The sequence below is a fragment of the Topomyia yanbarensis genome, chromosome 2 (genome assembly GCF_030247195.1).
Source record: "Topomyia yanbarensis strain Yona2022 chromosome 2, ASM3024719v1, whole genome shotgun sequence".
NCBI lineage: Eukaryota > Metazoa > Arthropoda > Insecta > Diptera > Culicidae > Topomyia > Topomyia yanbarensis.
In genome coordinates, this window is record NC_080671.1 from 27634766 (window position 1) to 27661878 (window position 27113).

The following is a 27113-nucleotide window of genomic DNA, read 5'->3' on the forward strand; positions in this document are numbered from 1 at the left end:
CTTTCGCTCCGCTGCGAACATACACTTCATCAAACTGGAGCGAATCCAGTATCGTTGCTTGCGTATTGCCTTGGGTTGCATGCACTCGACCCATACGATGAGTCTCGAAGTGCTGGCGGGCGTTCTTCCGCTGAAAAATCGATTCTGGGACCTCTCATATCGATTGCTCATTCGATGCGATATTCTGAACCCATTGGTGATTGCAAATTGCGAAAGGCTTGTCGAGCGTAATTCTCAGACCCGATTCATGTCCTTGTACTTCGATTACATGGCACAGAACATCAATTCATCTACATATAACGTCAACCGTGCTCATCTCTTAGATACTTCTGATCCAACTGTATTTTTCGATACATCCATGAAGGAAGAGATTTGTGGAATTCCGGATCATATTCGCCCACAAGTGGTCCCAAATATTTTCTATAACAAATACCATCAAGTCGACTGCGCCAAAATGTTCTACACTGACGGATCAATTCTCGACGGGTCCACAGGCTTCGGTATCTTCAACGAAAATCTTGCTGCCTCATTCAAACTCAATGATCCTGCTTCAATTTACGTCGCAGAATTAGCTGCCATTCAGTATACTCTCGGGATCATTGACACCCTGCCCTCAGACCATTACTTCATCGTTTCGGATAGTCTCAGCTCCATTGAGGCCATCCGTGCGGCGAAGCCTGGAAAGCACTCACCGTATTTCCTGGGGAAAATACGGGAATATCTGAGTGCTTTATCTGAAAAATCTTACCAGATTACCTTGGTTTGGGTCCCGTCACATTGTTCTATTGCGGGCAATGAGAAGGCGGACTCTTTAGCCAAGGTGGGCGCATTAGAAGGCGACACTTACGAAAGACCAATTTGCTTCAACGAATTTTTCAGTATCTCTCGTCAGAGGACGCTCGATAGTTGGCAAACCTCATGGAGCAATGGGCATCTGGGACGGTGGCTACATTCCATTATCCCGAAGGTATCAACGAATGCTTGGTTTAAGGGGTTGGATGTGAACCGGGACTTTATTCGTACGATGTCAAGGATCATGTCCAACCATTACTCGTTTGACGCGCATCTCCGTCGTATAGGGCTTGCTGAAAATAATCATTGTGTTTGTGAGAACGGCTATCACGACATCGAGCATGTTGTTTGGCTGTGCGCAGAGTACTGTGTTGCCAGGTCCCAACTAATAGATTCCCTTCGGGCCCGAGGTAGATCACCCTATGTGCCAGTCCGGGACGTCCTGGCAAGCCGTGACCACCCCTATATTTTTCTTATCTATATCTTTTTGAAAACCATTGATGTCCAAGTTTAATACATTTTACCCTCTCTCATTCACAGTAGAATCTCACCAACCTATCCCTGTATCTACAATATGGCATTGCTTCACGAGTCTTCGGTGCACACTCTTCTTGATAACCGTCTATCCAGAACATCATGACATACCGCACATGCAGATGATATAGAGTGCCAATAATTATCCGAAATATCGACCCTCCCCTCGCCCCTGCGATTACAGGCTGGAAACTACAACACTACAACAAAGTGTGCATATCCGCCACAATGATCAATCAGCAAACGACGATGTCAATTACACAATATGTATCCCACTTCCTACCTTTGTCCTTTACTTACATAAGAGGGGAGCAAGCCGCCCCTAAATACGGCTTTCCCTTCCCCCACTAACATGTGACATGTAATATAAAAAAAAAATGAATTATCGGCCTCGTTAAGCTACAGCATTTGGGCCTAAATAAACGTATTTTAAGATAAGAAAATAATTGAATTACTGCGCTACGAGTGATTGAGCGACGAAGCAAACAACCGAAACATGGCCTTGAACACAGGAGTATGAATTTTTTACTACCTTTTATAGAGTTAATTCGGCGTTGTGGAGTTTTTTTTATTATTTCTAAATTATCTCGCAATGGTCGTCAAACGGTGAGATAACATTGATCATACAAGTCTCCTATTTCATGCTTCCACGCGAGTCATAGTCTAATGATGACATTTGCTCCTTAGGCGGCGACGACAGGATGGTATCAGCCTACGGCCGATAGTAACAGGATGAGAGAGTACGAACCGATCTAGGAGTGAAAACACTACCGTAAAAATGAATAGTTGATCGAAGATCAGTTCCAATACCAATTTAATTTAATTATTATCGATGATGTATTTTTGACTCTAATTTCTATTTTCATTACTACTAACAAGGCCCTGTATTAAATTATCAATTCCTTGTTATTCCCCTTGGATGGTTGTTATTATCGCTCGTGTCTGCCTTTTCTACAATCTACTGAACAATAAGAAATACTTTCCTTGTTCTACAATCATAACTATTTGTTCATAGCACGTGCTATCATCACGTGTGTGGATGAATAGAGAACAGTTAGTCTAGTTATGTAAGGTATGATCCTAGGTTCGATGGAACTATCCAAGTCAGTCTTGGATATTGCATACATTTGGAGCAACATCAGATGTTGCTTCAAGCTGTCCTCAACCTCTATTTGGCAGTTTTCACGCCGCCACCCACGTTACGGCTTGGTAAGGCTCAACTGGTTTTAAGGTTGTCTGACTTATTCTTGATGGTCACATCATTAGCGTTTCTGCATTAAAAACGGCAGGCAGCCTTACTTGATTATAGGATTAGGGAATGTGTATATATAATGTCTTTTTCGTTTTAGATAATTGATATTCGAGTCAGTAGAACTGCTTAAGCATCTTATATACGAGTTCCGACGGAAATTGAGAATTCGATGAAAGAGATCTCTTCTATGAGACGATCGATCGACGGCGTCGAAATGCCGCAAGAGATGAGCGAGTTACAAGAGAGAATGAGACACTTACTACCATTGAGATGAAATCTGTAAGTAGCATTTACACACATCTAATTTCAGGAACTGTACGTGGCCTTCTCATTAGTTCAGAAGTCTTTTTGGATGGTTGTTAGATGTGTGCTCCTACTTGCAAGTTGACAGATCAATTAGCTTGGATGGGGGGCATGGGGATCCTGCTAGTTGTCGACTCTTTTGACCTTGGATATGAGGCTAGTTCAGGAATGGAGTAGAGGGCTAGCATCTAAGAGATAGTTATTTATTCAGGACAAGTTCGTATGATTATTTAACTCAGGACAAGTTCTTATGATTATTTAACTCGACCAAGCACACCGAAATGATGGTTGCTGATCTCAGAAATGATCAGCAACCCTTTCGGGTCAGTGTGGTCTATTCGAGTCCAACCAGCGGACATTCGGTTCGAGCAAACTTTATGGGGAATAGTGGAAAACAATTCTTATGTCCTTTATGGGCAGAGATTCTTTTTGTGAAACCCTAGAATGCCTGCACTCACCTAGCTACTCAGCACAGTAAAAATTCAGGATTTGCCTGTAATGAATACGTATATTAACTAGAATAAAGATAATCGAACTCCGATAGAGACGCTTCGGACCTAGGAGAATTAGGAAGAGACAGAAGCGGATTCAATGCGAAATTTGCCAATATGACGTAGACTCCAAGGCGATGGTAGGATGATTTTCCATAGAATTAGACAGACCAGATGACACGATATTACATGCTCTCTGAAACAAACTAGTGCAAAATTGTTTGTATGTATGTATGAATGTAAGTTCGCATGTATGCTTGTATGTGTACAGGAGCAATGTATCCCTAAGCAACATGGAAGGACGGCCTCTGAGCCGCCAAAACGCTCGTGGGAAGCCGGGTGCGCTGTCATAGGTGTAACCATAAAGCACCGCACACACTGACAAGTGCAACGGTGGGATGGTCTAGATTCCTAACAAATACACGCATTTTTAAATCAAAATTTATGTTGGTAACAACACTCCCGATGTCCGGCTGTCCAGAATTTCAGTTGAATCTGACGGAATCCACTCTGGCTATCCAGAGACTAAATAATTTATATAGAACAGTATAATCTATTCTGTTCAAACATAAGTAAATATAAAATTTCTACAACACAAAATTTTATTCTCTAAACTAAATACCTACCCACTACCCGATCCGTGCTATTAATGGGTGTCACTGAGTCGGGGCCTTTCGTTAAGTAAGTACCACATCCACGCTTCCTTTCTAATATCTCAAGTTACGGTAAACTCGGTGGCTTTTAGGCCAAGCTATCGCTTAGACTCGGACAATTGTTATTTCCAAACATTGTTCCTCAAGTAGTCTGTGTGTGAATGAGAGTCATCAGTTTGCAATTTACGACGTATAGCTTACGCGACGCAACGCGTATTTTTCCAAATTATCTCGCAATAGTCCATAAGCTTTCGGATGAGTTTATTGAAAAAGTCATACACGTACAAAATTTAGAACGTTAAACCATCATCAGTCACTAATTGTTGTTTATTTTTAGGATACATTACAAAATCCCATTACCGTTCCCAGTACCCATCCATTCCACTGATATTCATTTTAGGTTACATGAGTGTCAATTGCCACTTGTAACAAAACTGCCTCTAGTCCAATTTCCTGCTCTAAATGAACTATATTTGAGATGCCGGAAATAAATTCCCCTCCGTTTTAGTATGTGTCTGTGAAAAAATATCTCGCTCGTTGAAAAATCTGTATAACGATATATTGAACATTCTGGCTATTTACGAATTTTACACCTGGAGTCATAAACCAGCTTTCTAATGTAATAAAGGGGCGACTTTACGAAGCATGTTCTGACCTTCCGACTAGTTGTAAATAGCAAACGAATGAGGATTATCCAACAATCCACAGTCTCATAATTTACTCGCCAGATCCATATCCTTCGACCAGTACTTGTTCAAAAACTCTGTCACAACCGGAGCCACGCGTTCCGGATTGGTCAAGTGTACGTGATGTGTGCCTTCGACGGTAACCAACTCAAAATAGGGGTTATTGCGCTTCAATATCTCAACAACCTCGTCGTAGTACTTCTTGTCCTCAAAATACGACGAACGAGTAGCTTTAACAAACAGGAACGGCATAGTAATCCGATTGGCCAATTCAACATTGACTTCCTGCGAGAACGGAGGTCCCGAGAAGTGCTTCAATCGACTGTCACGCGTGAAGTAGTACTTTTCCGGGAACTTGGCACTGCGCTTCATGTTGCGATGCAGCAGATAGGGACAAGTTTCACGGCTGATGGATCGAAAGGTGGCCTCATGCAGTCTTTGTACCATTTCTTCGTACGTATACGATGGTGGTTCGGATTTTTCCTGATTTCGCAGATCGGCCACCATGAACTGTTGGGTCGCATCAACTAATCGTGCAATTACAAACTCCATTGGGTAGATTTGTGGTTTGATGGCATCCAGCGAAATTATCAGGTCTACCTTCTCCGGAAATATGGCAGCAAATACGTAATGCAACACGGATCCCATAGAATGACTCAATAGGGAGATCTTTTTCCACCCGTACTCGGCCATGATGGCAAGCAGTAAACTAAGTACGTTCATACTCTGATAGGACAGTCCATGAGCAATTCGTGATGAATAGCCGTGACCTGGAAGATCGATGGCCAGAAAGCTGATGTGTTTCGGCAGTAGTGGAATCAAGGTGTCAAAAGTGCCGGCGTTGTCCTGCCAACCGTGCAAACAGACGATAGGCCGGACATTATCTGGTCCCCACCATTTACCGGCGATCACTCCGAATGGCAGCTCTATGCGTACTTCTCGAACCTTTAAAGAAATTTTTGTTTTAGTGCCGATGGCTTGATGCGCAAATGATAGAACATACTCCATGTTCGCGATCGTGCTGCTCGACTAGATTGATCAGCGATTTCAATTCTGGTTCACTCATTGCTACGTTGCACTCTGAGGTTGCACTAAATTTCACTGAAGTTAGCTATCAAAACATCGTACCTATTTGGGTGCCATTTTGTTCTTATCGAGTTTACTGGAAATCGGAGCTTGTACCTACTAATAGCTGTTTCGCTGATAAGCCTGTATGTGGAGTGGATTTATATGAAGTTGGTATTAGTCGCAATTTTAATGTCGTTTTGTAATGTTAGTGAATAACATTCACTTAAAGCAATGCGTGTGAGCAAACAAACACATTCGCCATAGTCTGTGAGTTTTTCTGTTCGATGAACACCGGCTTGGAAAATTGGTCTCATTCAACCCATTTTATTAGTCAAAGTTGTGGTCATCTACAAATAATATCCCCTCTACATTACCTCAACCGCAACATCCTAATGATTTATTAACCAACTACAGTTTACTAACAATCTGGTCCGGGTGTCTTATCCAATATTTACTCAAAAATTCTGTTATCAACGGTGCTACCAGCTCCGGGTCTGTTAGATGGATGTGGTGCGAACCTTTCAGATACTGCAGTTGGAACAAAGGGTTATGCTTCTTTAGTACCGCTACCATGCCATCGAAGCCCTGCCTGGAACCGGGATATGGCGATTCGGTTGCTTTTATAACCAGTTGGGGCACCTTAACCTGCTTGCCCAGTTCGTGATTAACGGCGTCCGACCAACCCATTACGTGCATGTACTTCACCTTATTGTCTCGGTCGAAGTAATACTTTCCGGGAAATTTTTTGGACGGTTTTATATTTCGCTGTAAAATGTAAGGACAGCATTCCTTCGTTACGGATTTAAATGTCGCTTCGTGAAGTCTCTCGATCATCTCTTCATAAGTATACGCGGGTGGTTCCGATTGATCACGGTTCCTAATATCGGCTTCGATAAACTTGGTCACCATCGGTGCAGCGTACTCGATAAACCTTTTAGGGTAGTAGCTCAGTGGTTTCAATGCATCTATGTGTATGAGAAATTCTACTTTTTCCGGAAAAATCGCAGTGAAAACAAAGCCAATGATCGCTCCCATAGAATGACCAATAAGGGATATTTTGTCCCAACCATATTCCTTCATAATGTAAAGAAGAAGAACGACATAGTCCATCTGATGATAGCACATTCCGTCCGGAATTCGCGATGAATGGCCATGTCCAGGAAAGTCGATCGATAGAAAACTAACGTCCTCGGGTAACAAGGGAATTAACCGGTCGAACGTACCGCTATTGTCCAGATAGCCGTGAAGACACAGTATGGGCCTGATGTTTTTTGGACCAAACCACTTGCCAGCCAGTTTCCCATAAGGAATCGTAATTTCGACTTCAGTCACCTGGAATTTTTTTTTTTGACATTGCTGTAAATCGGGTTTTATCGTCCATCACACTTACCTTGTGTTTTCGATCGTACAACTCGATGAATTCAATCATAGGATGGGGATCTGAAGTCCGAAGTTCATTCTCTGATTTGGAGCTACCGATGCTACCAGTCATCATTGCGCTATAAACTTTCCAGCCGCAGTTTGCGAAACCTCAGCTGATAATCGTGCCCCACTTCTCTACGCGACACTCGCAATGAAAACACTAAACGCAGTACCACGATATGAATTTTTGATTCTGTTTTCACACCTATACATGTGCGTAATGTTATTTGCGAATCTACAACACTATGTAGTCGTATTAGAACGAAATAAATGTAAATGGTCCTTCATGGAATTGCCAATTGTTTACTATTGGTAATAACGTTAAAACAATTTACCGGGCACTATGTAAACATTCAAGTTAGGTATTGTGGCATTATGCGCAAAATTTGGTCTTATCCACAACAACAATTTCTTTTGGGGAAAAAAGTGGTTCCTAACTGAAAGATTAGTTTGGAAATCAGTTTTCTCATCAGCGAATCAGAAATTATGTGCTTACTACCGAGACTTCACTTGGAACCAGGGTGGTCAACCCTACGGATTTTCCCGTAGATCTACGGATTTCTGTCCTTTCTACGGATCTACGGATTAACTCGTGAAATCTACGGAATTTTCAAAATTTCTTCAGAATTCTACGGAAGTTTAGTAAAAATAATACGTATTCGATTTCATGACATCAAATAGACAATCATGCATGTTTTGAATTCCGAAGCCAATCGAATCGTAATCGGTTGATGAATTTGAGTAGGAATACACAAGAATCTCGAATTATATTTCTGCAAAATTTGACTGGTATTCAATCTAGAACATTTAAATTAAAGTTCGTATAGTTCGTTCATTTGAAGTACAGAGCAACGCGAATTCCTATAATGGACGATGAGGGCTTTCTCTCATGAAGGCAACTGGGGAATACTATTGGTACCTTTGAGCCAATTTTAACTCTGGGTTGAAAACGTGAATAATTTCTTCGATGATAAACAAATTCATAAAATGTTATCGGACCCAGTAACTGAACTGTATTTTGTTTCTTGCGATAGTGTGACAGATCACCGATAAACTCAACAGATTATTCGCATCGAGAAAATCGGATTAGTATTATAGGTCAGAAGACTGAAGCTGAAACAAACATTGGGATACTTTGTGGAACCAGAAAATCTTGTTCAAATTTGTGCAGTTACTGAAACCAACTCTAAAAACTTTGAACAGGTTCGAAGAAGTTGTTAGGATATCTGTATTGAGTTATCTATCTATATTTATATCCGGAAATTCAATATTGAATTTTTTACACCAATACAAACCAATACAACTAGGTAAGGGCTCTCGATTTTAATAATTGCTCTTTAGAAGACTAACCCTATATTTTGGGAATGCAACTTGTCAACTTATCATCTGTTTGTGGAATTTAAGGTAGTCCATGATTCAGTGCAATAAAATCAGTTGTGGTCTCAGATAATGTTTGAACTTGACTTCCCGACAAATTGAATAGTTTAGGTTAAAAACAAGCTACATCTTTGGCTATTAAACATCCGACTCGTCTGTGACGCTTGCTGTACTGAAGCTGAGCAATGCACTTTCTGATTTGATGTTGAAGAGTGATTGAAAGTGTGATGCCAAGAACAGCTGTGCGAAAGGAACACAACTACCATTAAAAGATCCCGCATGCTTCTTGGTTTCTGGGTGACTTAGACACCATTGTAGTCGACCCTAGAGCAGTGGAAGAGGTTTTTTTTGCCTTTTAAAAGGGAGGCTGCCAATATCGGTCTGAGTATAAACTCTGGTAAAATAAAATAAATTGTAGTTGATAGAGAACCAGATCGCCAGCACGGTGTTAGTTCCGAGATAGAAATTGACGCGGCAACAGGTTGTCCACGAGTTCATATATCTTGGAAGACTAGTGACATTAGTGACAGTCGTGGGAAAAAAGCGGATTGCTGCTGTAAATGGCATCTTCTACGATTTACGTATTCAACTAAAGTCCCGCAGCCTATTGACACACACAAAACTCTTTTCATACATATCGCTGATACTCCCTGTTGCTCTATTCAGATATGAGGTGCGGTCGTTGACGGAAATTGATTATCAAGTGGTATGCAAACATGAAAGGCTTATAAAGTACAGCAGACTACAAATAACCAGGTATGTAGCTAGTTTGCAGGAAAACAACTAAAGTTCTGTTCAGTTGTGAACCTGGATGTCGTTGGTGCAGATCCCGCACTCGAGAAATAGGTGAGCCTTTTTTGCTCAAAATTGGAACATAGCCTTAGGCAAGAATGTCATGCCAACGAAACGATGATTGGATTTCTTCAAACAAGTTTTTTTCGAGCACACGAGGTAGTTCGACGAGATAAACTTTAGAAAGGTATGCCAGTACTCCGTTTATATACAGAAAATTGTGCGTAACATGTCTCCGCGGAATTACATAATTACATAATTTACTCCCATTTAACGATGAATTCCCAGATGCACTAGTGTCATGCGAAAATAATGGTCTTGACAGAATCAAACTCAATTTTTGAAGTATCTGATGATCCGACAAAGAGTCGATAGTTGAATTCATACAACTGATTTCTGCAGAAAGGCATTGGTCCACGCGACAGAAGACATGTAACATTGTTATTCATATATAACTAGCATTCGACCACAATTTGTATCGGTCGATTGCATTACACTACACCCAGACAATTGGATGAAGGTAAACGGCTTGTTATCAAAATTCAATTTGCCTTTCGCAACGGGAAGGGTACAAATGATTTGAAGTTTCGCATTTAAGCACCCGAAGGGTAGTTCGATTCATAATGCATTTGAAAAAGATACATTCGGATCCGATATCGTTAGACTAAATGTCAGCAAGGAATTAATTTTATTCGCGCATTAATTTGATCTTTGCATGGTGTTTACCTATGAAACTTAAAAAGATTGTATCAAATAACTATATTCTCTGTAAATGAGTATGGGAGCTGTGTTTCGGTTCAGCCACAAACACTTGTATTATCAACGTGGAACGAATACAGTTGCGTTGTTTGTATATTGCCCGAAATCGAATTCTGGGATATCCCTTCAGCCACGTGCGCAAAGTATTAATTCCTTTACGTGTGTTTCTCTCACATTCAGATTACACGTTCTGCATAGAATACACGTCCAAGGAAGAGAATTTTTGCAGGAGTTCGCATCATCTACGTTCGCTGGTTATACACACTATGCACATCTCTTTCATATTAGAATCACTGATAGTGAAATATGCGTGTATGGCAAGAGTTACCAAGACATCGAGCATGTTGTTTGGTTATAAGATTCCTTAAATGTCCGAGCTAGATCACTCAGTGTCCACATTCGTGATATCTTGGTCAGCTGGGATCTACCATTCATGTCGCTGATCTATTGTTTTCTAAAGATCGCAAATATGCTGATGTGAGTTCTTCCTAAAGTCAATTATTTCTCAGAAATTGAACTTCCATATTTTCAGTTTCTCGCATATACCAGCCATTGAGTTTCTACAGCACAACTATACGGCCCTTTAACCTATAAAACAGAGTCGTTGTTAGTTCTTTTATGTGTAAAGTATAATATGCAAATCAAATCAGGAAGTGGCTTTTTTTTAATTATTCGCGATATAATACTTAGAAATGTAACTGACCTTATAGAGAGAATATTTTAACCATACTTATGTTGTTTCATAACTTGATAATTCAAATGTAAAAAGAAAAACTGATTAATACACTCAGGTTTTTTACGCGGTTTTTTGCGCGGTTTTTTACGCGTATTTTGAAATTTGTGCGGTTTTCATTTACGCGGACCCTGAAATTTACGCGGTTTTCATTTATGCGGCCTGTATCTGAGAGAATTCCAAAGACAAAATATCAACTATTTCCTGATCTAAAACTGAAAAGTATTAACCCTCCGGCACTCGCGTCGTTGTATTTTGTGCAACACCTTCCGAAACTCTAACGAAATTTTCTTCCTTGCTCATTCGGGGAGCCATTCGCGCGAGTGCCGGAGGGTTAAGTGAAATTGCTGAAAAAACGCCCCAGGGCTCCAATTCAGCTTTTTATTAACACGAGAAAGCTAAAAACTAAATCCAAGATAACAAAACGCTCCATCAATTGGGATTGAAAAAGAATCCAAATTTACGTTAAAAATTGGATTCTGGCGGGTAAACTCAAAACCTACGGATCTGACCTCATTCAAAAGTGGCCACACTGCTTGGAACAAGTTAGTTGTTTTGGCGTCCCCTAAAAGACTCCAAGTTAGTGTAAGTTATTGATGAGGAGAATCCGAATTCCGGGAGGTAGTCTAATGCTGTAGTGCTACGATTTTGATTAAAATTTAAGGGAATTTTCTTCGAGGTGTGTACATACAGAATATCTAATTTAAAAAATTAAATTTTGCTCACCCTGACAAAAATGTGAATCCCCGAAGGAAAAATTGAGTCAAGTTAAAACACCGGTCTTATCCAAACGTATACAGCAATAATATATGCATAATATTAACTCATTCATAACCCTAATAAAGAAATTATACACGAGCTTTAACCCATATAGTCCAAAGATTCCACATATTGTTTGGATTATACCCTGAACAGGTCGTTAGGCTCTTGGATCATAAGATGTTTATTAGGTTGAGGGGTTTGACGGTATTGCAAACATCCACAAGCATATTACGTGCAACGGTGCTAAAGAACAATTGCTTTAAAATGGTTATTGCGTTATGCCTCGATAGTGGTGCATCGGAGAGACCGAGAGGGCTTATGCGCCTTTTTGTGTTTTGTGTTTTTTCATATTCTGCCCCTGCACATACTAACGCTTAACCACTAGCCTGTGCGTTCTGATGTGGCCGGCTGGCGGGTCGACGTGGATTGGCTTTTGCTGTGGACTGTGTTTGATGACATTGTTTCACAGTTTAATGGCAGTGTTGGTGGACGGGGCTCATAGTAGGGGTCATTGTGCGTCCATTTATCGGTCGCCTTCGTCATCGTGCACAGGCTAATGAAACTAATTTAATAAATACATAAGTAGATACCTATTAGTTGTCGTTTTGTAATAATTGTAGTTTTTAGTACTAGTGTACAATTGTTTTGTGCTAGCTAGTCGTATGTCTATCTGTGTATGTGTTCGTCTGAGTATTTGTGACAGTTGGGTCAGGGAATCGATGCAGAACTGTGCATTCGATTCTATTCATTCGAGAAGGTTGGATAGGATAAATTACTTCAACAAAACCTTAAATGGAATTTGCACATTGAACAGATTCACAGAAAAATAACCGAATTTCTCGGTATACTTCGACAGAGTAGTGACATATTACCTACTAAAGAAAAAAGAACCTGTTTTACGCACACGTTCACTCACAATTATGTTACGTGAGCATTATTTGGCAAAATGCACCCAAAACTACGTTATCAGTAAAATCTCTAAACATTAAACAAATTTATTAGAACTATTTTCTGGGAACAGTATCTAGACCCCAACCACTGATCTGTACACTACCAATAGCATAATGAACTTTAACCGAATCAAATATTATAAATCGGTTTTATTTATTTTCAAAATAAAAATAATTTAATTAGACATAATCTAAATCTTCAATCGTTGAGTGAACTACGCTGATTCAATACACGAAACGTTAGGAATCTAAGGATAATGACACCAAGAACCAATTACATTAGACATGGTTGTATATACCCTGCTATCGAAAATTTAAATAATTTTCAGTTAAACTTAAAAATTCCAAATTCGATTTCTACATTAAAAAAGCACTAAGGATATACGTCGTAGAAAACAAAACTTAAAAAATTACTAGAACGTGTTCAATACTCTCATTTGCATAATTCCCTTTCGAAAAAAGACCTCCCAATCAGTTTTCGGACTGTCTGAGTTTTATCAAAACTAACTATTTGCGTTGTATTAAAATAAGTAAGGGAAAATTCAAGAAATATGATAAATTGTAATGAATATTGTACATGTTTTAAAGGGGTTTTTACGCCTGAGATCGAAACATATAAAAATTATGAAATACTTCCATCTTGGCTTGTCCTCTTGTCGAAAAAATTTAATTAAAAAATTAATACAATAATAAATTAAGGTACAATCAATTTACTGACGCACGTGAAGCATACATGATGAAATTTCAACGGAATGCAATTGTCGTTAATGGTAAATAAACAATATTTGTTGCATTTAGACGAGTTAAAGTAGTTTGATTGCATGTTTCATGTGTTTTTCTCTTCTACTTCATTTGTCTGTTTGTTTTGTACTTCTATTAGTCTGCTTTTTCGTTACTCATGTATACCAAAATAGTATCGGTCAATTTATACATATTTAATCAATCTCTTTGCATCTTTTTTTTTTCTTTATTGGGCATGTTATGATTTCTTTTATTACTATATCTATGCTATACTCTATCTATACTCATATACGTACAAACGCTTGTGACCTCCGCGATAACACAAACCTGGTAACAAAACGCGACAAATTACAATCATCTACACATACTTGCGCCCGCGATTTTGCCAACATTAGGACATCTCGGTAGTTAATTAAACGATGTAACACCTATAAACTTACAAACGTGGTCTCAAGCATTAACCCACCACTCGCGCGATCCTGAAACGGTCACGTCCGGTAGTCTAGTGGTTCTAGAGGCCTAGACTCATTCCTTCAGTTGGACCAATAAAAAAATTACGCTCATATTCACTAGGCAACACGTTAACATACAAATACTTGAACCCTTCGCGACCATCAACGGTACCTACACCGGTGATCTCGCAAACATAATAACATCCCGGTGATAAGGTGAACGTCTCAGTGCTTATAAATTTTCAAACACGGTCTCAAGCGTTAAAAACTCCCGCGCTCACACGACAATGAATCGGTCACTTCCGGAAGTTTTTTTTGTTTTGATTATAGAGGTTTTAACCTTTTGGTCATTCACATCATTGGGTTAGAAAAATCTCTTTTGGAAAAATTTCTAACCCTATGTGCGGGGTTAGGAATCGAACTCAGGTGAGCTGCCCGTCGCTCTACAATTCTTCCGGAAGTCTATCCCTAGCATCAGCAGACTAGGTTTATGCCTTCAATGGGACCAATTAAAAAAAGAAAGCTCTCATATCCGCTGGACAAGAAATTCTATGACGTCATGCCCGCGAATTCTGGTGATATGGGGTAACTCATTCCCTGTCAGAATGTGAATTTTACACCGAAAACTATATATAAGAATGACGGTCCGCGTGACCATCTAAGAACGCACGCGAATATGTCAATAGCTGCACGGTTACAAAATCAAATTTATATACGCGAAGACACAGGCACGCGAGCCCATGCGACAAACACTTTAACATACGAACGCTTAAGCCCTTCGCGATCAACAACGCCCACGATCGCGCAAACTTCATAACACCCTGGTAAAATGGTGAATGTTTTAGCACTTACGAAGTTTCAAACTCGGTCTCAAACGCGAACCTTCAAACATCCGCGTTAATCCGTGATCATGAATCGGTCACGTCCGGAAATCATTACCATCCATCCTAGTAACTTAGGCCCATACATTCAGTTGGACCAATCAAAAAATAAAGCTCATATACACTAGACAACACCTTCCATGGCGACATGACCGGAAACTCAAGTGATATGGAAGATCTGACTTTCTTTTAGCATCTGAGCCGTACATCAAAAATTAAGTATTAGAATCATGGTCCGCGCGCGATTATCCAAGACCACACGCGAATATGCGAAAGGCACACGGTTATAAAATATGCTGAATTGATACACGCGAAGTTACATGCAAGTTAGCACACGCGGCATACAAACGCATACGCGACTGAACACGCTAACGTTTGTGATGCTCGAGCCTTTCGCGATGATACACGCGATCGCAAAGTCTGAATATCACATTCGTAATCACAGCCCGCTGCAATTGGCCTTAAGTAGGCAATGTCGCCCACTAAAAGTGGGCGATATTGCCTGTCTCGTCTGCAGTTGTAGTGTGTGATTCTGACGAGGAGCTCTTTCGAGAACTTACAGCTCCGGTAGGACAACTCTAGAAAAAATAGCTCATTCATAATGTCACCCAGTTAAACCCATCCCGAAACCGGTTCGGAATCCTGAATGGATTTCAGCTCAAATGCAACAACCGAATGCGACTTATTCTGTTTCGAAATCGGTTGTCGCATTTGGGATGGAATCCATGCTGAATCCATTCAGGATTTCGAATCAAATTCTAAATGGTTTGACCATTAGTAGGTTACTAGAGCTCGAAATTCTTTCATGGCAAATATTTTCTAGGCGAATTGTTCAGTCTTCGGAAATGAATAAATATGTTTCAAATGTCGCCAGCACATTACTTTCATCGACTGATGCATACGCTCTGAGCGTTTGATTAGATGCGTCATGAATTTTGTATAAATCATTATAGTACTTTTCATGGGCACATTTTGTCTATTGCATTGCAATCCAACGATAGATGATACATGCCGTTACATCTTCACCATCGCATATTGACGCGTCTTGTCATCCTTTCTAGACCATTCATTTGTATTATATGGATGGTTACGCATTAAGCTAGTCCTCCTCTAGTGGTATCAAACCGCTTGTATTGTACATTGTTGTTGGGCATTTCAGCCTTGTAGTCTACCTTGATCGGAGAAAGAACTAACTGATCATTCTTTCATTTTTAACTGGATAAAACTCCTTGTTTAGTCGAATCCCTTCTATTTCTCTGACTTTTGTTGAATAAATCCGTAAATGCCTTTACGTCCCAACATCTTCAAAGCAGTCTTTATTGTGAGCATGTTCGGCTATAGTTCCGACTATTTCCCTAAAACTAATTTTCAGAACCGAAATCGATAAAGCGGTAAACCCTTGTGATGAACGATTAATCCGATTCATCCGCCTGTTGGTTCATACGCGCAAGCTTTGAAGTGTCAGACCCGGAACCGAAATAGGATTGTACTCGGTACATAGTTTTGGCAAACCGGCTAGAAGTAGAATCGGGAGCATCATGCACTGATATGGCATTTTTGAAACTTCCAAATAATCGCAATCCTGCTTTTATCATGAAGATCGTGAATTTCGTTTTTTCGTCGTCAATTCCAGACAAATTAATGGAATCGACCAACAAATCTTTCTAAGATGTAGTCGACATGTAGCTCATCGGTGGGAGTCAGCTATTTTCGTCCGCGTCCCTTATCACTTATTTTTATATAGTGATTCACCAGCAAAGCGCTATCTTTGAAAATGAACCACCTCGGCTATGCAACTAATTTTTTCGATTTTTTTATGCAAATGTGATTTGATGGCATTGTAGGGGAACGCGTATCCGCATGTTGATGCCAATCGAGTGGACATTTCTTTAGACTGAGCAAACTAATTCCTTTGTTTGTTTAGTGTTTATTTGACCAACTAGGAAACTAGTTCACTGGGTATTTAATGCGAGTGGAGAATACGCATGGTTTTGTCTGAGTGAATGATGACTTTTGAGTTATGTATGAGGACTGAGAATTAACAATTCGCTAGAAAAATTCAAGTCTAGTTGCCAATTTTCGGCAGTCATATCAGCACGAAGAACAAACGTTTTTTGTCATATTCACTGGTTTACTTTTAGTCCATGAAACCATCAATAAATTCTATTAATTGTTCTTATTGTATTGAGCATTTGCATATGCTTTGGAGTAGCAACTGCACTATATTATTGTTACGTTAACAATATTTCTTCATAAGCATAAAGATATTGTAGCTTGATTATTGACGCATAAGGTGACAAATTAGTTTCTTTTCATTCTTATTGTTTTAGGCTTGTTCTAGTAATTATCGTAATGCGCATATGTCGTCGGTTGTATATCCGACATACAAAGTTAGGTATTTCGATAGGGCTTATTTTATACCGTTTAAGATGTGCTTTAGATAGCATAACAACACGCGCTAATAATTATAAGAATCAATCGTCCACGGGAAAAGAAGCCAGTGCAATTGTGATTAATAATAATACCAATATTTTTACACGATAAATAACGCGTGTATTCCGAAGCCTTTAATTACATAGATATATCGACAAATGTCTTGACATAATAAAAGTAATCGCTTTTCATTATATTGCATGGTTTTTTGGAACGTCGTGTTTCGCCGGAATTAAGGAGCAAGGAATAATCTAATCGTTCAACTGCCATTTGATTTAATTGAACATATGAAACACTTCCGACTGTCGATAATACTCATCAGCGGGTCGAGTGCTGCCCGAAGGTGAATAGATAATTTTAGAATTCAGTAACTAGGCGGTGCTAGGGAAAATATAACTTCCAGTACATGTTAGGTGATGTTTTGTCACGAAAGTTTAATAATTTAGGAAAATGTTTTCTGTAAAGTTTCTGAGGACGACAAGAACTGTTTGATAATGTAATGATTACAATGAATCACCCGCTAGGTGGCGCTAGTGAGAATACATCTTTTTATTTCAGTATCTCCAAATGATGACAATTTAGAAGAGTGATATCATCAGCAAAGTTGCTCGAGATGTCAAGGACTACCCGATGGTGACACATTAGTATGGAATACTCTCACTATGCGGCGCTAGTGAGCGTACAAGCGTACTAGTCAAAACACATCTACTACAGCCAACTCTAATAAGCAGCCATCGACACTTACAGATGAACCCAAAACAACGGCCTAATTAACTATTAATGAAGGGACAACGACCACGACAACCGCTCCCAAACCAACAACTAGTATCAACAATAAAGAATCAAATACCGATGAAGACGGATTTACAACGGCGACCCGTAAGAACAAGGAAACAATTATGAACCTCTAATCATGAACAACAAAAAAGCAGTACCGATGATGACGTGGATGTGAACGATAACGCGAGAGAAGGCAGACTGAACGACCCCCAAGCTGCGATGGATAAAGCAACTAATACCTCACCGCCAAGGAAAGGATCTCAACACGTAGCAGCAAATCGCGTTAACAAAATCTGGCAGACAGACACTCTGAGTATTTTTTTAGTTTTACTTTTTGTAAAAACCAAAAAGATCCAAGGCTCAGTTGTGCTAACGCCTTGAGCCATGTCAAAAAAATCTAAAAAAAACTGGTAGACCATTTGCAGGAAATCTACCCAAAATTTACGATGTGGGCGATTTGAGGGTTAAATTTTTTCGGAGTTAATGCAATGTTACGTTGGCGCAAATTCGCTAAGGTTGCATTAGTGTAATATGATGAGGCTAAATCAGGCCAAAGCACCATAAAAGTGCATAAAAAGTTTTTATGACTTGTGCAGTGATTCGCATAGACTTGCAGATTCAAAACTTGTCCGGATTGTATTTCTCACACGTTATGGCTTTACATCGCATAATTTTCTTAAGAAGTTTCAACCACGCCATTGTGATGAAAAAAACCCTCTCTACAAAGTTTTTCTTGTCAAACACTACGCAAAACAAAATATTACAAGATTATATTGTCTACCAAGCCATACCTTCTGATCTTTTCCCTTTTCTACTAACACAATTCCTTTCCCCAGTTACTCGTGGAGTTGCAGAGGTAATCTTGGTCTCTATCAACAGCGAACTAACATTTCTTTCCTTCCCCGGTAGAGCAGTATTAGACGTGGCCGACGTTGTTATTGACCATTTTATGAACATGTTGGGTCAGTGAAACATGCACAATGAGAATGATTCGCAAAGCATCATTTTTTGGTTCACTGTGCATTTTCGATCATTCGGCCAATCATGAAGTGCAATTACGGGCAGTCTGTCTAAGCTAAGTTGGTAATTATTCAATGCTTACTTTAATCAGAGTTTCTTCAACCGCTCTCCGTTAAGTTCCATTTGAAATGACATTTTCATACGGAAACAACGAATTTATGTTCATTTTACGAATGATTGTTACAGCCGCATAATTTTTTGCTCTTCATTTTGCGATCACGCAAAAACACCCACTCAAGCGGACGATAAAGAACTGCTCAGAATGATTCGTCAACGACGTCGGGTTTCGATGATTAAGATATGATGAGAGCCTAAACTTGCTTACTTGCCAACAACTCAGTCAATTCAACGTTTGCCACTGAACTTTTGGCATAAAATACTACTAGAGTTATCCGAAACAAAGAGATGTTCTTATTAGCACATTCTTTGAATAATTTTGCCGGCACTACGTACCGGTGACACTGCTTTCCGTACAGAGCTTAAAAGACACATGTTTTCTAGAGAAGCGCGTGAAGGATGGCCAATGTATTGCTTTGGTATCAGCCGTCACTACGGCACACGCAATGATCAACTCACCAACACATTGCTCCATGATAACCGCTCTCTTGTGGCCATCGCGTGCCTACTGAGATGTTGGAAGGTTCTCTGCTAGCTACCATACCAACGAAAGTCAGCTGTCAGGTGTGAATGAATTTCTTTTTACTATTCCATTTGCACAAGTACGGTACTAGTGTAGTTCGGTGAAGATTCAAGGGTGAATCCTGCTTAGATTTTGGATTTTTGGTAACCAATTGTTATGTGATTGTTTAAGCTTTGAACGAATAAGTTTACGGAAACGTTTTAATCAAGCTCTTATCGTTGCTTCCTGATAAGAGTTTAATTTGATTACTTTCGGGAACACCCTTGTTAAAAACGCACAGGTATATCTAGCGAGATGATTTTCTTAAACAGAATTTAATTAGAATAATTCATAGATCACACCCATGTCTAAACTAACATCGTTAATTAGACAAACCTGCCTTCTAAAGCACCCAATTGGACGACCCAATATTGCAACATCTGTGAACAATCATCGATGTGTTCATAGTCATGAGCAGACCGCCGCACGTTACGTAGTAAAACGAGAGGTAAGCTATAGATATTGCTGAGTAATGCTCGCTCAGTGTAATGTCCAAAGTCCACGTTTTAAACATTGATTCATTTTTGCGTAAGGTCGAGGAAGTTAAAATCCCGGTTCCGTATGGTGAAATCGCTGGAAAATGGTGGGGACCAAAGGACGTTCGACCAATCATATCCCTGCATGGATGGCAAGACAACGCAGGGACATTTGATACTCTGATACCACTACTGCCACATCACATAAGCTTTTTGGCGATCGACTTCCCGGGACATGGTTTGTCATCTCGTATCCCCGACGGAATGTCATACCATACGCATGACAGCGTTTATCTGCTGACACTCATCATGAAGGAGTACAACTGGAATAAAATCTCATTGTTAGGGCACTCCATGGGCTCAATAATTGGCATGGTTTTCTCGTCGATATTTCCCGATAAGGTTGATTTGTATATTGGTATAGATGCTCTAAAACCGCACATAGGTAACCCTGCAAAACTGGCAGAGCGACTGAACAAAAAAATACCCGAGATGCTTATTGCTGACATTCGAAATCGAGAGAAGCAGGAACCACCGTCATATAATTATGACGAGCTCGTAGAACGACTTCACCAAGCAACGAACAAATCAGTAACTAAGGAAGCAGCGCCCTATCTGCTAGAGCGAAACATAAAAAAATCATCGAAAAACCCGGATAAGTACTACTTTGCCCGTGACAGCCGACTCAAGCACAGCGTCGGTGTTGGTTGGGGGCAGGATGTTAATTTAGAGCTGGCCAAAAGAATGACTATGCCTTACATGTTCATCAAAGCGCTACACTCGCCGTACTACGAGGATAAGAAGTACTTTGAGGAGTACGTCAAGGTTGTGAAAGAGGTTAATCCATTGTTCGAGCTGGAGTTTGTGGATAGTACACATCACCTGCACCTGACCGAACCGCAGAAGATTGTCCCGATGATAACGAAATTCTTGTGCAAACACTGGCAGAAGCAGGAAATATAAACGACGTTCGTTCTGCTGGTTTGACTGTGTATATATTTTTATTTTTCATTTTTTTATTTAAATTTCGGAAGCTAGGCGTATTTGGGAGTAAAGCGACCGCCCTATTCTCACAGTCCGGGACCCTATTCTCACAGTCACGTCACCTAGTGGCTAGAAAAGCATTTACTTCTATAGTCACTAGGCGACGTGACTGTGAGAATAGGGCCCCCGATCAGCTAAAACGGTCTTTAGAGAATAATTTAGGAAGGTTTTCGATTGTCTAGTGTCTAGCAAACCGGAAATTTTCAATTTATTCGTCTAAAAATCTGCCCGTCACCCATATTTTTCAGTTACCTAACTCGCATCTTTTTTTTACTGAAGCTACTCAAGTAGGGAATTTTTGTTGTTTCATTAAAAGATCACAAATTGTTATGAAAAGAATCCTCATGACACCGTTTTTAATCGTTTTTCTATGTTAATTTTGAATTAATTTATTACATGAAGCGATTTAAGTCGGCCATTCTTATAAATACGTTAACACTTTAAACAGATTGAAATATTATTGATGAAAGGACAAGCTATATTTGTCAACCATTTCCAGAAGAGATGAAATTGCAACAATGTAAGTAAATATTGCATAAATCTAGGATCATTATCTATTTTAACAAACAATGATATCTCCAGAGTCACAACTTACTTTGGGTAGCATCTTCTAAATATCCAAACCCGTCTAAAAATTCTATGATAGCACTAGCTACTCGCTCAGGGTTGATCAGATGCACGTAATGGCATCCCTTCACGCCTACCAGCTTCGTGTTTGGATGATTGCGTTTCATTATTTCTATTAGCCGTGCAAATTCTTCCTCGTCTCCGTAATGGATCGAGTCGCTCGCTTTGATAACCAACGTGGGAAATTTTGCCGTCTGTGCCGTTTGTACATTGGTTTCCTTCGACCACTCCAAAATTATCGGATATTTAGTTCTATTGTCGTGGCGAAAACAATATCTACTAGGAAAAATCCTCGATTCAGTGATATTCCTCGAGAGCAAGTGATGACAAATGTCCCTGGGGATTGAGCTGCTTGGTCCATCGTGTATCTTCTCCAGCAAAACTTCATAGGGATAGACTGTTGGAAGATCTTTTCTTATGCTCGCCTCGTCGACTTCCATAGCCCGTTGCATGTAGTAAGCTTGTTGCTCGAGAATATTACCAGGATACGACGGTTGCAAGGCGTCGATGGCAATAAAAAGATCCACCTTCTCGGGATTCATACCGATGAACATATAGCACATGATTGCACCTAAAGAATGTCCCACCAGAGACACTTTGGACCATTTGTACGCCTTCATGATCCACAAAATAACCAGGCTTGTATCGGTCAAGTGATACATCATTCCGTGGGGAAGTCGCGAAGATAATCCATGGCCAGGAAGGTCGACTGCCAGATAGCTGTACTGGGTTGGGAGTAACGGGATCAGACGATCGAATGTACCACTGTTATCGCTGTATCCATGAATGAATAGAAGTGGTCGTATGTTGCTCGAACCATACCATTTCCCGCTGATAGTCCCAAAAGGAACTGGTATTTCTATTGGCCGGCACTCCTGGGAATGGATCTGATGTTCAGTTGATTTGGAATATATTGAAATTGATTGTTTTGGCTTACTACATTCTGTTGGGTCATTGTTTAGAGATTTCAGCTACTAAGTAGTTATTCTTCCTTGAGCTTGAAGACTCAACTGCTGTGCTGTCTCCAAACTATACCCACATGCGTTTGATTGTGCATGGCGATTTAATAACGATGATAGCCCATCGGATGTTAACGAGACGACAACTACGCTCATAGTATATGCCGATTTTATGTTCATTTTCTTGATATCGTGCTATAACAAGATAATTGACTACGCTTGCGTTATTTAGCCTTACTTTGTTGGGTTTATAATGTTTAGATACCTTGACCCTTAGTTAGTAGCAGTAAGCACAATAAAAACAAACGACAAATTGCGATGATAGTATAAATTTGGTTCCTGTGCTGGATGTTATAGGGCTAACAGAGATTTGGCGACAAAGTTAAGTTTTCGATGCGTATAACAAATTTAACAATCTTTTTGAAAGAGCCACCTCGATCAGCTAACAGACACCCAGCCATTGCCTTACGGGCCTTGCGCGCGACTTTAAATTATATTTGTGATCGGTACACATAGCTTTTCAAAAAAACGATATTTATATATAGATGTTTGTTCTTTGTGGTTATAATGTAGGAGGTCCGATCTCAATACGATTTGATTGCATGTGAAATGTTCTCACGGTAACGATAATTTTCAATTCATTATTTTAATTGCCAGTGGAACAGATCTTACGAGTTTAATCAATGTTTCTTATGATGTCAACGGAATATTATTTGGAAAGGTACGAGAGTTTAATTTTCAATTATCTTGCTTCAGTTATAGAAGTATGTCCCCCGTGAACGGAGACAGGTTACCAATCAACTTTCCGATGGTAACTTGTTTCGGTTAGTTGTATAATGTTATCCTACAACAGGGTATCGTTGGAGAAAATTGTTTTACGACGTATATACAAATATGAGAATATGAGATCTCATGACGACGGTTCCGTTCCTTTGCACATGAGATCTTCGTATCGTACATTCAAGTGCTGTTGAACAACAAGCTAGAAATTGTATTGCCCTGGATAAATCCATCTAACTTCGAAAGAGATTCGAATGTTTCTCTGATAGTTCTGACATGTTTAACTCAAACAAATCAGCTTGATCAGTCGATGTCGGAAATGCATGTTAGGCATTATCTTCCACAGTTCATTTCGTTTCATTGAATCGTACGCTGCCTTGAAATCTTCAAAAAAGACGTTGAATCCTCGAGTTGTGTCCAAGAAATTTATCCAGTATTTGTCACAGGGTTCGTCGTTGATCGACCTCCTCGATATCCGCTTTGGTATTCGACGACAAATGACTTAGCCAAGACTGTTACTCCATGCTGCCCTTTCGCAGGGTTCCCATTCTTACCGTCGGCATCCAAGTTGGTGATGAAAAAGGTAGGCGTGCTGACCTAATGGAGTAGGCAACACTCCCCTTAGGGTACGGTTGGCTTACTGCTAGACTCATGCTGAACATCCAGTACAGCCAATTTGATGCTGGGTGTTCATAGATACTGTAAGAACGAGTGGTGGGCCACACCGGACCGTCTCTGGTAGTGCTGATGACCTTTGGCTAACAGTTCCGGAACATCTTTGGGTTGACGATAAGTACTGTATCTCCAACGATGGGTTTAACTGGCATGAACCATTTTGTCACACGTGTGATTTTTGCCAAATAATCACCAACCGTGTTCAGAACATGTTTGTCAAAATCTGCGAAGTGCAATAGTTCTGCTTTAAAGCTATCCAAGTATTTTCAGCGGTCACCACTGGCTTCGTACCGTTGGATGAACCAAGCAGAAAATGGTTCGGAGTTAGTGCCGGAGCAGAGTCATCGTCTACCCCCAAGAAACAATAGAGGTTTTATAGCATGCTACAAGTGCAATCTAAGTTTTATGAGTGGCTATAAAACTACCATAAAACCTCAATTGTTACTAGGGCCGGAACGTGCGTAAGCAGGCAGGAATACGCGATTTCGGTCGACCGATTGCGAAGGACTTCGCCGGACGGAGTCTTGATTGAGCAAACCACAGGTCGTTTTTATCGGTTTGTATTAACCGTTCCCAGTTACTTTCCATAGGAGGAGCTAGCGGAGAATTAAACGTCAATTCGTCTACGGAATAAGTGAACTCCTTTGCGATCTCATCGTGATCGACCACTTCGCCGAGTCTTTCTAGGTCTCGTTCTGAAGATGGTTTCACGGTCGCTGTAGAACTTATGAGGTTGACCACGTCAACCAACGAAAATTCGGATTTTTTTATTTCAATTATAGAGGTTTTAACCTTAAGGTCATTCGCCTCTTCGGGTTAGAAAAATCTCTTATGAAAAATTTCTAACACAATGTGCGAGGTCGGGACTTGAACCCAGGTGCGCAGCGTACAGGCAATCGATTTACCAACTACGCTACGCCCACCCCCAAAAATTCGGATTGTCTAATAGTCAACGAATGCACTGTTTCGATATTTAAGTTGCTAAAATTCCCCCTCCCCCCTTCTCGATTCTTCTACCGACTGCCACTAGGATGGGAACGAATTAATCGAGTCCAGTTTGCGTTCAAAAGCCGTTAGTCGACCAGTAGGCAGATCAGCCATGATTGAAGGGCTCGGTACTAAGTTTGCAATCTTGCATATTTCGTAATCTCTATGCACTTTAGGGACGATCCATAAATGACGTAGCATTTTTTAATGATTTTTAACACCCCCCCTCCCCCATCGTAGCATTTCGCCACAAACCTCTAAATACCCCCTGGTAATTACGTAGCTTGACGGTAGTTCTCCCCCCCCCCTTGTCCCCGTCAAATTAAAAAATAAATAACGATGTTAGTTATTCCCCTTTAAAACAGCTACGTAGCATGACATGACCCCCTACCCCCTGTCGTCACACATCATCACAAAATACAAAACTCCCCCTCCCCCATATAATGCTACGTCATTTATGGATGATCCCTTACTGAAACACGAACGTGAGTGCCCAATGTGTTATATCCGACGTAGTTTGTTTATTACTGTTTCGTGGTTTTGACGGTGGTATTTATTGCGATAGCGAGATATAGGCATCAATACGCATTCTCATCCGGACTATGCCGCTTTCATCCAGACACGGCATTTGCTTATACAGTGGACTAGATTTTGGAAGAGGTGTTACAAGTTCTTCAAACTTTTTTGGTGTATTTCGTAAAATGTGGATTTCATTAGAAAAACATTCTTGCTATGCGTCACGAATCAGGTATGTTTCGGTCAAGTGTAGTTAGCCAGCTTTTTTAGAGTTTTTTTTGCTATTAATCGTAGCATCCACATGACCACTCTCCTAGGCCGTACTCAACTGGAGTAGTCTTCGACGTGAATGATTGGTTCTGGGAGAACGTGTTGAGTCCTCAAGTCCTATATCGCTGGCTGCGGTCTTGATTGTGAGCTGCGGCTACTTGTCCTCGGTTGACCAGGGGAAATGCAATCCATTGAACCATCTGCTATCGACAGACTTCGTAGCGTCGTCAGCAACATTTAGCTTGCTCGGTACGAACGCCATCCCGCCGACGATGCGAGTTTATCCAGCATAGGATGTCTCTAGAGCCAGACAAATAAACTTTTTTTGTTAATCGCATACCCAAAGTTCAATGAAAGTACACACGAGTCTTACACTGCGGCTGACAAGAGAGGAGCTGATAGTTCCGTTCTGGACTATCTGGAAAAACGAAACGGCTGCCATTCCATCCTTTCCAGCATCAAGCTAACCCGGTGGTGATTGAAAGTTTCGAAAGGCTTGTTGAGCTCAATTCTCAGACCCATTTCATGTCCCTGTACTTTGACTACATGGCGCAGAATATTATTCCTTCTTCTTACAATCCCAACCGTGTGCATTTCATAAATACTTCTGAATCTACTGTTTTCTTCGACACATCCATGAAAGACGAGATCTGTGGAATTCCGCTACATACGCCCACAAGTAGTTCAATTTCAATATTTTCAATCAAAATTTCACCGCCTCCTACAAACTCAGTGACCCTGCTTCAGTTTACGCCGCAGAACTAGCTGCCATTCAGTATACCTTAGGAGTCATTGTAACATTACCCGCAGACCATTACTTCATCGTTTTGGATAGCCTCAGTTCCATTGACGCTATTCGTTCGATGAAACATGGAAAGCACTCCTCGTATTTTTTGGGGAAAATACAGGAGCTACTGCGTGCTTTATCTGACAAATCTTTCCAGATTACCTTACTGTGCGTCCCTTCGCATTGCTCCAATCCGGGCAATGCGAAGTCGGACTCCTTAGCTAAGGTGGGTGCCCTAGAAGGTAACGTTTATGAAAGACCAATTTGCTTCAGCGAATTTTTCAGTATTGGTCATCAGAGAACGCTCAAAAGTTGGCAAAACTCGTAGAGCAATGGGGAGCTAGGAAGGTGGCTACATTCGATAGTCCCCAAGGTGTCGACGAAACCTTGGTTCAAGGGGATGGATGTGGGTCGGGACTTCATTCGTGTGAT

The 27113-nt window shown here is 40.4% G+C and overlaps 3 protein-coding genes across 4 annotated transcripts; 1 reads left to right on the forward strand and 2 right to left on the reverse strand.

Moving 5' to 3' along the window:
* Positions 1 to 4314: 4314 nt before the first annotated feature.
* LOC131679375 (uncharacterized) lies at positions 4315 to 7364 on the reverse strand. Its single transcript, XM_058960087.1, has 4 exons — positions 7170 to 7364; positions 6189 to 7111; positions 5715 to 5802; positions 4315 to 5656 (listed from the first exon to the last, which is right to left on the reverse strand). The coding sequence occupies exons 1-4, from the start codon at positions 7272 to 7274 to the stop codon at positions 4736 to 4738; spliced, it is 2037 nt and encodes a 678-aa protein (XP_058816070.1). The 5' UTR covers positions 7275 to 7364; the 3' UTR covers positions 4315 to 4735.
* A 12207-nt stretch (positions 7365 to 19571) lies between these two features.
* On the forward strand, positions 19572 to 21032 carry LOC131679004 (probable serine hydrolase). Its single transcript, XM_058959514.1, has 3 exons — positions 19572 to 19801; positions 19856 to 20008; positions 20094 to 21032. The coding sequence occupies exons 2-3, from the start codon at positions 19865 to 19867 to the stop codon at positions 20997 to 20999; spliced, it is 1050 nt and encodes a 349-aa protein (XP_058815497.1). The 5' UTR covers positions 19572 to 19801; positions 19856 to 19864; the 3' UTR covers positions 21000 to 21032.
* A 178-nt stretch (positions 21033 to 21210) lies between these two features.
* On the reverse strand, positions 21211 to 22737 carry LOC131679005 (probable serine hydrolase). 2 transcript variants are annotated; one of them, XM_058959515.1, is made up of 2 exons: positions 22645 to 22737; positions 21211 to 22594 (listed from the first exon to the last, which is right to left on the reverse strand). In XM_058959515.1, the coding sequence occupies exons 1-2, from the start codon at positions 22660 to 22662 to the stop codon at positions 21665 to 21667; spliced, it is 948 nt and encodes a 315-aa protein (XP_058815498.1). In that variant the 5' UTR covers positions 22663 to 22737; the 3' UTR covers positions 21211 to 21664. The 2 variants fall into 2 exon arrangements, with proteins under 2 accessions (XP_058815498.1, XP_058815499.1); XM_058959516.1 differs by having other exon boundaries at positions 21211 to 22582; positions 22645 to 22709.
* Positions 22738 to 27113: the final 4376 nt, after the last annotated feature.